Below are 12,477 nucleotides of genomic sequence, written 5' to 3'. Positions count from 1 at the left end.
AAATTCGTTATTCAGACATTTTTCAAAAGATTGTGTTTGACTGACGATCGTTCAGCCTTGCATCCTTGAAAGCCTTAGCTTTCTAAAAACCAGTACCACCACAGAAGTGCTTGTGTTCTTTCTTGTCTTCTTTGGTGTTAATGGCTCTGAAGGCTAATGAATGAATGAATTAAATAATGAATGAATTATTAACTTTATTTTTCACCACACCAGCAGTACAATGAAAATGTGTGTGATTCTCTTTGGAGCTGTGCACAATAAATAGAATAAAATAGAATAAAATACATAAATTAGATTAAGAATCACCATCAGGGTAGCCTTAGACTACCAGCAATTTATAAGCTTCTAATTTCATTTGTCTGTGAGGTGGGGAGTAATGGATACCATTGGCTTTCGAGTAAAAACTGTTCCCGAGTCTGTTTTTGATTTTATTACTCTGACCCTCGTGTCGGATGGCAGAGGTTCGAACAGAGAGTGTCCAGGGTGAGTTCAGTCTTTGTATATACTGTGTGCTTTCTTCCTGATCCTGTTGGCATACATTGAGTCCAGTCTTAGGAGGTCCATGCCCACAGTGCGCTGTGCCACCTTCACCACTTGGTTTAGGTCATGTCTCTCAGCAGCAGTGTAGGTGCCAGATTGTGGCCCCGTATGTGAGGATGGATTCAACTGTAGAAGTTTAACAGCAGGGTAGGTTGACCTGCTTCAGCTTTCTCAGAAAAAAAGAGTCTTTGCTGGTTCTTTTCACAAGCTGAGCGGTGTTGGCAGTCCATGTCAGCTGTTTGGAGATGGTGACACAGAGGAACTTCAAGGATTCCACAATCTCCACGGTCTCTCCCTGTATATGGAGTGGAGAGTAGTCCTTGACCTTTGACCTCCTGTAGTCTTTGACCAGTTCTTTTGTCTTTGATGTGTTGAGTACTAGGGCGTTATTTTTGCACAACACAATCAGATGGTCCACCTCTCGTCTGTAGTCAGTCTCGTCCCCACTGGAGATCAGGCTGACAATGGTGGTATCATCCGCAAATTTAATTGGCGAATTTGATGGACAGATTGGGGTGCAGTCATATGTGAAAATGTGTGTAGAGCATGGGGCTTAATTGTGGGGTTCCTGTGCTTAGTGTAAGGTTGGAGGAGGTATGCTTGCCAATTCTGACGCTCTCTGGCCAGTTCGTCAGGAAGTCCAAAATCCATGCACACAGAGAGGAGCTGAAGCCCAGGGGGTTTTGTTCGCAGACCACCTTGTGAGGAATGATCCTGTTGAAAGTGGAACTGAAGTCCACGAATAACATCCTCACATAGCTGTCGGGCTCATCTAGGTGGGTCAGTGTTCTGTGGAGTGCTGTAGAAATGCTATCCTCTGTTGAACGTTGAACGGTTTGACTAGTAGGCCAACTGGTGTAATGGATTTATTGATGAACTTTCAATGGTCATTTCTCTCATTAAGGCTTTGCTTATAGCAAAGTCTTTGACCAATTTTAATAAATGTGTCCTTGTAAATGTAAAGTGCTTTGTTTGCTTAAAGTGTAACTCTGGCGAAAACTTGCCCCAGGGTCTTTTTCTGCATTAAAACACATCAAATAAGCGGTGGAGACAGTATTTTTCGTTGATCAACCACTACGGAGCTTGCCCCGGTATACGCTATAGCCCCAAATCGCAAATAATAGATTAGCTAAGGGCGGTGAGCAAACACTTCCCATATAGCATTTTTTAACCAGTAATATTGTTCAAAACAGCACCAAACCTCGTCAGTAGCTTGCTCAGGGTCCCTACACATAAAACAAAGCACCAACAACGTAGTAAACGAACCCGGAGTTTATTACAGAAGACTGTTAAGAACACTTAAGAACAGAAGACTGTTAAGAACACTTGTTAAGAACTGTGCCCCTACCAGCTCCTCCAACCCAGTAATTGCAAGGATTCCGTACTGTCATGTTTGGTTAATTTATTATTCGAGCTGGGGTCCATTTTCGCCAGAGTTACACTTTAAGTGTCCTCTAAAATACAATTGTAAATGTAATGTTTTAGGCTTCATTACTGAGAGACAGCTTTGGTGCTGCCATGACAACTCACACTGACCATTCTGACAGGGTGCCAAAGGGGTTAAAGTTACAAGCTCCTCTAGATACAGTGCATTTGTGCATATACTGTAGAATGTCTGTGTGTCCTCATCTATGTGTGTAGCCTATGGGAGAGTGTTTGTGTTCACGGTGCTGAAGCTTAAAGGAGAATTCCGGTGTGATATTGACCTAAAGTGTGTTGAAACATGATACCGAGTGTGAGCGTATGTCTCATAGCCCATCTCGGCTTGTCCCCTGCACACAAAATCTGGCTAGTTAGCCCGATGCTACCAACATCTTTTTTTTCAATGGTGGTGCTTCTGCATCGGGCTAGCCATGCAAATAAACCACTGTTTTACACCATTTACGAGGGCTCAATATATCTCCACACTTCATTGGTAGACTTCGAGGGCCCTGACATTTAAAGCGAGACATTGAGAACTTTGAAAAGCACTGGTAGTTTACTTACAAGACGATTTATACAGACAGTACCTTCCGAGAAGTTTAGCCAGCCATCTTGAATTTAGTCACGATAAATCGAAGCTACGGTAGAATGAACAGGTATGATAAGGGGATCAGATTCCAAAAATAATTCAGTAGAAATGCATGGATTCCAGTTTCTTCCAGTGGCAGCAACTGGAATCCATGCATTTCCACTGAATTATTTTGGAATCTGATCCCTTATCATACCTGTTCATTCTTACTCGCCGACATCGTGGACTAAATTCAAGATGGCTGCAAACGCTAAACTTTGTGAAGATACTGTCTGTATAAATCGTCTTGTAAGGAAAATACCAGTGCTTTTTCAAAGTTCTCAATGTCTCGTTTTAAATGTCAGGGCCCTCAGAAGTCTAGCAATGAAGTGTGAAGATACATTGAGCCTAGTAAATGGTATAAAACAGTGATTTATTTGCATGGCTAGCCGAGGCGGCACCACCATTAAAAAGCTGTTGGTAGCATCGGGCTAACTAGCGCCAGATTTTGGAGTGCAGGGGACAAGCCGAGATGGGCTATGAGACATACGTTCACACTTGGTATCATGTTTCAACACACTTTAGGTCAATATCACACCGGAATTCTCCTTTAAGGTCATGATGGTGTGGGAGAAGACTGGGCGAGTACATGCATTCTATTAGTGAGACACTTTTGATAGGGTCCCTTTGACTAACCATTTTATGCATCATGTTACACCAGAAAACTCAGAGCAACAAAGAATTTAAATATTGAGGTGTGACGTCAGTTTATATCATATTGCTTTTTGATATTTAGGATTTCTTCACTATCACTATTGAATTTATTAATGATCAACAAGCGTTAAACTTTGTATTTGCAAACACTAAGCAGGTTTGAACATTTAATTTTATTGTGATAATAAATAATTTAAATATCATGTTAAAGATTGCTAATAAAAGTAAGTAAGTCAATAATTCACTATAATTCGACTAAAGTATTGCAGAACTTTGTATTTGGATCTATATCTACTATATCTATATCTATATCTATAAATACTCTATATATGCATAATATATAGCCGTGTGTGTGTTGTACTGTATGTGTATCTGCATGTCTCAGAATGTGTATTTGCAACTGCAAATTAATTTTAAGGTGCACTGTATTACCAGCCTCTAGCTCATATCCTAAATATATCTAACCCATTTTGGTGTGTGTGATGTGTGTGTGTGATGCGTGTGTGTGTATGTGTGTGCTTTTCACAGCCTATCACTCCACTTCTTTCTTTTTAAGCTCCTCTAGAAGCATCTTCAGGTGTCAAAGAGAAAGTGGAGACACACACACACACACACACAGCCACAAATGCTCACAATGCATAGTCATAAACACACTGTGAACATTTGTTCACTAGGCCAACACGCAGACATGTGCCTATACTCACATGGCCATGTTTTCAAGTAGCATGCGTCTCTTATATTACCAAACAGAAGCATTAAACATTCACTCACACAGTGCAGCTCTCTCCATTCAGTGACAAGTAGAGCTTTAATGTACCCCAAACTCAAAAACGATGTAGTGTGAGAGGAAATGAAGAATGAGACCCTTCTGGCTGGACAGGTGATAAAGAACTACAGGTGGGTGGCAGACTCGTGTCTGTCTCTATCTGTCTCTCTAGCGTTTTACTAAGAGAGGTCTGTGAATTGATGGAGTTCATTGTTCAGAGGGAGAAAGGCTTAGATTCTCTGTTTCACAACACACCACTTTATTCCATTAAACGGCGACCCTGCAAGACCTCTTTGCAAACAACAGGATATTTCGAGGAACTCGCTCTGTCAAATCACAAATAGATAAGCACTATGAGTGGGGTTTAATAACCATCAGGTGATGCTTAGCTGATATGTTTCCTCTTATTTTCATCTTACTAATTGTTTGCATGCTGTGTTTCTGCTAATGTTTATTCATTCTCTATCTTTCTCCCTTTGTGTGAGTGTGTGTGTTTGTGTGTGTGTATGCGTGTGTGTGTGTGTGTTTGTGTGTGTGTGTGTGTGTGCACCTATATGAGTCGGGAGTGTTATGGGCCTATTCTTTGTAATCTGAGACTCTAATGAGTATCAATAGCATCACTAAGGATCACTAGGATAAGGATAATAAGGATAAGGATTATTATCGGAATTGTTGCTCAGCAACTTTGAATTTGAACCGTTATACATTCTAAGCGCATTAATATAGAACGTAATGCGGTCTCAGCCGTGCTATATCGGGAAAATATACAACAGCATCGAACACGATTCAACCAATCATAATCAAGGATGCTAGGGGGAGCTTTGTAGAGAAAAAGCACTCAGGCTTGCATGGTGGTCCTTTAAGGTTCTTTGTGTGTCTGTTAGCACAAGAGCAGATATAAGAAGGATATTGTAACGTTTGAAGGTTTCAAGACACCAAACGTTGTTCTAAGGAATGGTTTATTACGAGTACGAGGGCAGGGACTCAGACACAGAATTCGATACACACGGGGCATGTCAAGCAGACACACACACTACACATACAGGGGAGGACGCAGCCCCCCACACAAAAAGGATCACACACGAGGGAGAACTAAAAGGGAAACATGTTACAATAAAGACGCTAACATTACACTCAAAACTAAGGAGAATTAACGACATAAACAAATGTTCGCTCTCGTATCCCAGGATGCCCTGCGCGGGAGAACGCTAACACTGTCTTTTGCGCCGACGTTTCAATACATTCATGTGTAGGGTTGCAAAGACGCGGAAAATTTCCGGAAACTTTCCGGAAACTTACCATGGGAAGTTAAGCTGGGGAATTTTGGAAATATTCCAAATTGGACACTTTCATGGAATTAAAGGAAATTATTAGCCTCACGTAGTCATACTCAATTCTAGTCAGAATATAAGTCTGATACTGCTCCATTGGGACGTAATTATGGGGCGTGTTTCAACCAATACAGGGGGGGAATGCCTCTGCACTCAATTGGCTAGACCTAACCAATCAGAGCAACAAAATAGCTTACCGTGAGGTGTAGGAAAAAACACATGAACCATCCTTCTTCTCCTATATACCCTCCGTTTTTAAAAATAATTCTGTTGAACACTGATATGCTACATGTTAAACAGCTGGGAAAGGCTGTCGCAAATCCCTCGAACAGGTGGTCAATCAGAGATTTCAAATGAACGAGGGAACATGTCGCAATGCAACAGCGCTGTTTTCCCTTGATGAAAGTGAAACCACGAGTTTTCCCACATCTCAACTTTGGCCAAAGTTTTCAGAAATAATCGTTTTCAGTGATACAACCTCATTAAATAATATTATTCTATTATTATGGTCTTAAAAGCCATGTATCCTTCTAGCCACAGCGTTTTTGTTTCAAATATAAGCCTAATCTAAGCGTGCTCAGATGACGTGATAGACCAGGCGCTGTTTCTCACCTGTCCAATCATCGTAGGGCGAGCATACTTCCACCACAATGAAGCAATGCCAGACCGAACTTCCCGACCTCAAATGTTGTGGGCGGGACTAAGTTCGGAATGGCAACCAGGCTAGGAAATTATGGGAATTAATGGGAATTTACGGGAATTAACTGGGAATTTTGGGTAATTCATACAAACTGTTTCATATACAAACATTAACATTTTGTTTCGTAATAAGCAATATGATTTGTATGTTCGTATTTTCGCTTAGCTTAGCATACAAAGCTAGCTAGCATGCTAGCGAGAATCCCATTCTCTGCCTATGGTTTACTAGTGTGCTAAACTAGCAACACTGAACTGCCCAAGATACACCACACCACTCAACAACAAAATCCGATTGGTTGGAAAAAAAATTCCCCATGCATATGAACGCACCATAGGTTTTCTTTATGTCTAGCAGCCTATGCCGATTGCTGTGTGCATGTGATTGACATATGTGCAGGGTAGAAATTTGACTGAAATTGCATTAAATCAGGTTGTTTTAACTAATATTAGACTGCAAGATGGGGTTTTGTCCACTACATTTAAGTCCCCTGTTATAGACTAACTTGCCATATTAAAAATTCCCATTTTATTCCCATTAATTCCCGTTTATTCCTGTTAATTCCCATATATTCCCGTTAATTCCCATGGAAATTTTCCAATTTTGAAAATTCCCGGAATTTTGCAACCCTATTCATGTGGTACAGTACAAAGGTGGAAATGTTTATGTATGAATATTTTGTAAAAAAAGAAAAAAAAGTATGAATAAGATTTTGTGAAAAAGGTGCAATCATAATATTGCTGTATTGGAAAAATCACAAAATAAAACTGAAACCAATAAAGCCATCTTCCCCCTACAGAGCAACCCTTCCAAGACACTAAAGATGATAGCATATGACAATAATGCTCTTTCTAATACAACTGAGTGAGCTGCTTGACCTGACACTGAACATAATCCATAGGGGTCCAGATGGTGATTTGGAGACGGGTAATGACAGGTAATATATAATGTGACCTTTCCTATATTTAGCCCATGACCTGTCAATAAAACACCCAGCTGCGCTTTCCAGAGTCCAAATGGAAATGTAATTGACAGCCATCTTTTTTTTTTCTTTTCAAATGACATATTGATTGAATGGATTATTGTATGTAAATATTCTTGCACATATATGTTTACATGTCCGAAACCTATTTTCACAAATGTACATGCTTTATATATTATTATTTAAATAAGAGGTTATTATTTCAAAAGTAATTTTATATAATTTACTGTATCTAACTGATTTACTTAATTGTTTTATTAATGCCACCCTTGGTTGTAAACATTTGAGAAAATGTATTTAAATGTTTACATACAGTATTTACATAGCAAAACTATTATTAATAATAATAATACTACTACTACTACTACTACTACTAATAATAATAATGGTTACACAATCTGGTCACAGTCTACTCACGGGTGCCGTCAAAACGCTTAGCAATGGCATCCAGGAAGGTGTTCTGTGGGGCAAGAAGCCCTTTCATGATTGGCATCTTTGCAAGTTCCACTTCTTTGACCGCACACTTACTGCATCACCTCATCAGAGAGAGGGAAAGGGTTTGCACTTTGCAGTTAGGTCAGTGGGGAAAAGGCACAGTGTCAGAGTCCACATCAAAGTTATGATCCAAAATAGCATAGCTACTGAAAGAAATGAACAGAACACGGATAGCACAACCCAGCAGTGCATCATTCATATCATACTGCACAGGAAACAGCACAGAAGCACTCACTGTTCAACACAATGCGGTAAACTCCACCATATTTTATCACTGGTAATAGCATGACTCAAAACAGCATTTCTGCATGTTGATAAGATTATTTAAGCATGCATGGCTTCCAGTAAAGCAAATAACTAAATTGGTACATTACATTTCAGATCTTAATAAATGTAACACAAGACAGTTGATAGTTCTGTTCGGCTAGGATCTTTACACTTCAATATAACAAGGGAACTTTGTCATAAATATGATTCTTTAATCGACATTGCCGGACGTATCTAAGAATAAAAAAAATATATATATTTACCTTCAGTTTCTTAATGTCATTTCTGTTCACTGGAGCTGGCTGTGGTTTCAGCTCCATATATTCTATACTTCATGTCAGATGTAGGTCTGAGTGTACAGTCTCAGTCTACAGGATGAGTCTGCAGTCTACAGATGTAGGTCCTAGAGTCCTTTTAAAACGGGCTTCACATACAAAATAAACGAGCAGCTGTTGCCTTGTACAGTGCTTTACCTCAGCTCTTTGGCACCTCTCCTCTCCTCTCCCATCCTCTCCTGTTCACTCCTCTACACTGCTGGCGCTCCAGAAGGGAGGTCTGTGGTCTTCCCAGAGCACGCTTAGTTTCTCCACATGGCTCCAGAGAAGACCGCTGTGCTTCCAGTAAGCTGTTGAATATTCATCTCAACTGTGTATGAAGCTCTTTCTCTTTGTCTTTCAATAAGTCCTTTCTTTCACCAGTTTATATTCTTGCATTTGCTTGCAGCCATCCTTGATACAATTACTGTTCATCTCCACAGTGTCTCCTTCCTGTGAAGCTCCTCAGGGTGAGAGAGTGAATCAATGTCCTCTGTTCAGATGGATATGTGGTTGTTTAACATGGTCTACTCCCACTACTCTGCCTCTATCAGATGCTGTGCAGTCCCTCTCCAGCAATCTCTGACTCCCATGAAGTGCTGTCAGCTCAGTTCAGCCCACCTTTACTCACCGTCTGCCTCCCTCCTTCCCTCCTCTCTCGTGATTATTATCTCCTCTCTGTGTGCAGGGGGTTGGGTCCTTCAAGAAGCGCTTCCAATTTATAGTCTTTTCTCTCTGTGAAATTACTGATCCCCCACCTGATATTCTTATAATTCACATCTGTCCCCTCTGATTCCTCTCTCTCTCTCTCTCTCTCTCTCTCTCTCTTTCTCTCTCTCTCTCTCACACACACACACACAGCCTCTCTCTCTCTTTTTCTCTCTCAGTATAGGTCATGTTATCAAAGACAGATCATTAACATTTTGTCTCCTCCCACCTAATTGCCCCCCCTCCCCCAGTGCTTCCCTATCAAGCTGTCCACATGCACAATCAAGGACTCACACACTTGTGCTATGTACTGTACCTAAAGCACACACATAATATAACTTCTATAATAATTAGACATGAATGAAATTATGCTTTCACAAAATGTTCTACCTAAAGACCTCATGAAAGATTAATTGGTTGCTTGTATGTCAACATCTAATTATGAGGGACAACTCATTGTGGGTGGCAACCCAAGACTTGTGGCAATGCAGATATATTTGACAAGCAATGAGAGGTAGGCTACAATTAATGTGGTTATAATGCTACTCTGTGAATTGTTGAGAGTGTGCACAATGCCTAAATTATTAATGGTACCAGGGGTTATTGGGTCCAGGGCTGTCCGGGGCTCAGCCCTAGCACATAAGCCTATATTGTACTGTGTCTGAGGCAGTCATTCTTGCATATCTTCGGCAATACGTTTTTTTATTAATAATAATTCAAAGTAAAAACAGGTTTTAGCAGTTTGTTTTTAGCTGTAGATAACATATTGAGTCGAGAACTTGCGAACATTACAAGTTTTACAGGGTTTTCTTTTTTTTTTTCTGTCAGTGGGTTGAAGCTAAGTCCTACATTTTCATTTTCTTTAAACAATGTTTCAATTATAGGCTATTAAACATAACTGTTGAATTAAGATATTTGACACTTTTGTTCAAATAAGCAAGTCAGCATATATTGAAATCAAGCATATAGCCTAGGCTACTGTGGTTTGAGAAGTAATATCAGAGCAACTCAGTTTCTCTAGGTAATATGAACCATTTTTATAGCTATATCATTAATGGTAAACGCGTTGGTGTAATCTTGATGTATACAAGAACAAGGCTTTATTTCATTTACTCAAGATTTATTTGTCCTCAGTTACCAATATTGCTTAGACATGCTGATCTATGCTCATAAATCTATTTAACTTAGGTTTGAAGTTTCAGAGGTACAGTTTACATGACATGAAATGTAATGCAAATAACCAGAAAACTACAGGGAGAGGACTTCAAAAGTAGACCGCCATGAAGATAATATTTTATCGGCCTATGATAGAAATATAGGCTACCCAGTGACCATCCCCCAGTTTGGACAGGTCTGCCACAATACAAATCTTAGTTTAACCTCTGAATGGTACATTCATAGATCCAGTGGCTGAAATAACATGTGTAGCCTATGACAAGCAACGATTTTCAGCTCAGAAACGTTTAGTTTATTCACCTGTTTGGTGCGCTATATTAACTTTTTTACATTAGTTATGTTAAACATGAGGCATGATTTATGTACAAAAATGTACACAAATCTGCCATCTAGTGGCCATAACTTCACCATACAAGTAGTTGGGATGATGCTCATTTCAACATAAATGTAGACGATAATGAAAACATCAGCCTATATTCATTATCTGATTCGATTAGATTACATCATAATTCATTCAGGTCGTTTAATACTCGTCTACACAATTAATTAACACAATATTAACGTGCATGATAACTGTCACATTACAACCTCATTATTCTTGGTTGAGTCGAAATTCTAAGTTGCTCCGAGTCAGTCGTAGAGGTGTCATGCATTTCCTGAAGGATTCCGTCGCTTTCACTGCTTTCCAATCGTTTCCCCATGGTCAGTATTCCGGCCGCCTGGTTCCGCGAGCCATGCAGGAGTTGTTGTAGTCGATTTTGAAGGCGACGCTCACCTGTCCTTCGTTTTCCAAGCGTCAAAATTCCCGCAGCTGCGTTACCTGGGAAGCGCACGCCTTGCACTGTGCCGTTACCGTCTACCCGTCGGCACAGCAACTCGTAGAGGCTGCAGGGTCGATGTTTTCGCGTGCAGCAAGTGGTTGCGCCCTCAGCATCACAGGCCAGGTGCACGAGGACCGCGAGGAAGAGAAGCATTTGAACTCTCTGTATGGATGGAGGCAAGTTACAAAACGTCAGATAGCAGCTATTACTTACATGAAGCACACATTTTACAACGTAAACTGGAACTTTAGATAGGCTACTTTTAAAATGACTTAGATAAAAACAAATATGACCCCCACCCCCTCCACCCATTCTTACCAAAATGTTTTAGAACCAGTAACAGCCCCACCAGTAGGCCTACTTAATCTACTGAGCACTCTATGTAGACTTTTAGTACTTAATCTACTGAGCACAACTGTCCTACTCTTGATGCATGGGTTATGCTAAGGCATGTCTTACAAATCAGTTCAACCGATTTTCCAGCTTGTTCCAGGAGATGTTAGAATTTAGGTTATTGTGCCTACCTTATCAGAGGTGACATACATCAGAGTTTCACAGTGTGTTGCAGAAGTCCTCATCCTTGTGACACTTGCTGGATACCTTGTTGGTTATTTGTCCAACTCAAACCTGATTTTATACCATCTCAACCCAATCTGAACACATCTGGATGGGTAGGGCCAGACTAAAAGGTCTGTGGGCATTGGGTGATGACCAACAATGACACACAGTCCAGCCGTCTAAGGGGTTGACCTTTTTGGGCTTGTGTTGCTCACTTTGAAGAATGGTTGCAATCTAATTGTCAGTATTTTTTTAGTCATTAGGGTGATTAGCTGCTTGTCTGTCAGGAAAACTACCTCATGCGTTGATGTAACCACGGATACTGTGTGCCGGACTCCACGAGGGCTCAGGAGTGGCATTGTTGTGGTGGGGCGTCTGCACCTTGTTAGCAAATGCCGTTGTGCTGAGTGTGTGTGGTGGTCAAAAGTAATTAAGGGTCTGTGTGTAAACAACTCAATGCCCTCAAGGATTTCTCAAAGGAGACAGAAGGTGACACAAAGCCAGGATCATAGAGGGCTCCAAATAAGAGACAGGGGGCTGTTTGCTATTCCTTTAGAATTCTGTTACATTAATGATTTGCGTAATCAGACAAATACACACACAGTGTGTGTGTTGGAATTCATCCCATTTCATTCAATATTACATCCACATTCACCTTACGTTCACCAACATTTAGTGTTGCATTTAAATTGCATTTAAAGTTACCTTCACTTTAAATGCAGCTACTGTGACCATATACAGTACAGGTGCATTTAAAAAAATAGAATATAATAGAATATAATGTAATAATATAAAGTCAATTACCCTGCCCAGACTTGAGAGATTAGGCTACATGCTCAAGAAACCATTGCCGGTCTTTTGACGTAATTATCTGGTTAAAGCTCTTCTCAGGTCGACATTTCTCATAAATTCTTTATTCTAATATTTTGAGATACTGGATTTTTGATTTCCATGAGCTGTAAACTGTAATCATCAAGATTAAAACAAAGAGGCTTGAAATATTTAAATTATAGAAACATTTTTTACTTTTCCATGATATTCTATTATTTTGAGATGCACCTGTCATTTGAGTTCATTAACATAATGCAACACACTTTTCTAATTCAACAAATTGGTCA

General features: G+C 40.1%; 2 protein-coding genes across 2 annotated transcripts in view; both read right to left on the bottom strand.

Annotated features, from left to right (window-relative positions):
• Positions 1–8,793, bottom strand: part of kcnh4a (potassium voltage-gated channel, subfamily H (eag-related), member 4a) — a 29,503-nt gene extending 20,710 nt beyond the window's left edge. Inside the window, exons 1-2 of the mRNA XM_048245270.1 lie at positions 8,046–8,793; positions 7,438–7,556 (exon numbers count right to left, since the gene is read on the bottom strand). Coding sequence (XP_048101227.1) covers positions 7,438–7,513 — 76 coding nt within the window. The 5' untranslated portion in view covers positions 7,514–7,556; positions 8,046–8,793. The remainder of the gene's footprint in view (positions 1–7,437; positions 7,557–8,045) is intronic.
• A 1,454-nt stretch (positions 8,794–10,247) lies between these two features.
• hcrt (hypocretin (orexin) neuropeptide precursor) lies at positions 10,248–11,422 on the bottom strand. Its single transcript, XM_048246372.1, has 2 exons — positions 11,326–11,422; positions 10,248–10,963 (listed from the first exon to the last, which is right to left on the bottom strand). The coding sequence occupies exons 1-2, from the start codon at positions 11,377–11,379 to the stop codon at positions 10,562–10,564; spliced, it is 456 nt and encodes a 151-aa protein (XP_048102329.1). The 5' UTR covers positions 11,380–11,422; the 3' UTR covers positions 10,248–10,561.
• Positions 11,423–12,477: the final 1,055 nt, after the last annotated feature.

Source organism: Alosa alosa, chromosome 6, assembly GCF_017589495.1.
Source record: "Alosa alosa isolate M-15738 ecotype Scorff River chromosome 6, AALO_Geno_1.1, whole genome shotgun sequence".
Taxonomy (NCBI): Eukaryota; Metazoa; Chordata; class Actinopteri; order Clupeiformes; family Clupeidae; genus Alosa; species Alosa alosa.
This window is presented reverse-complemented; position numbering and strand designations above follow the sequence as displayed.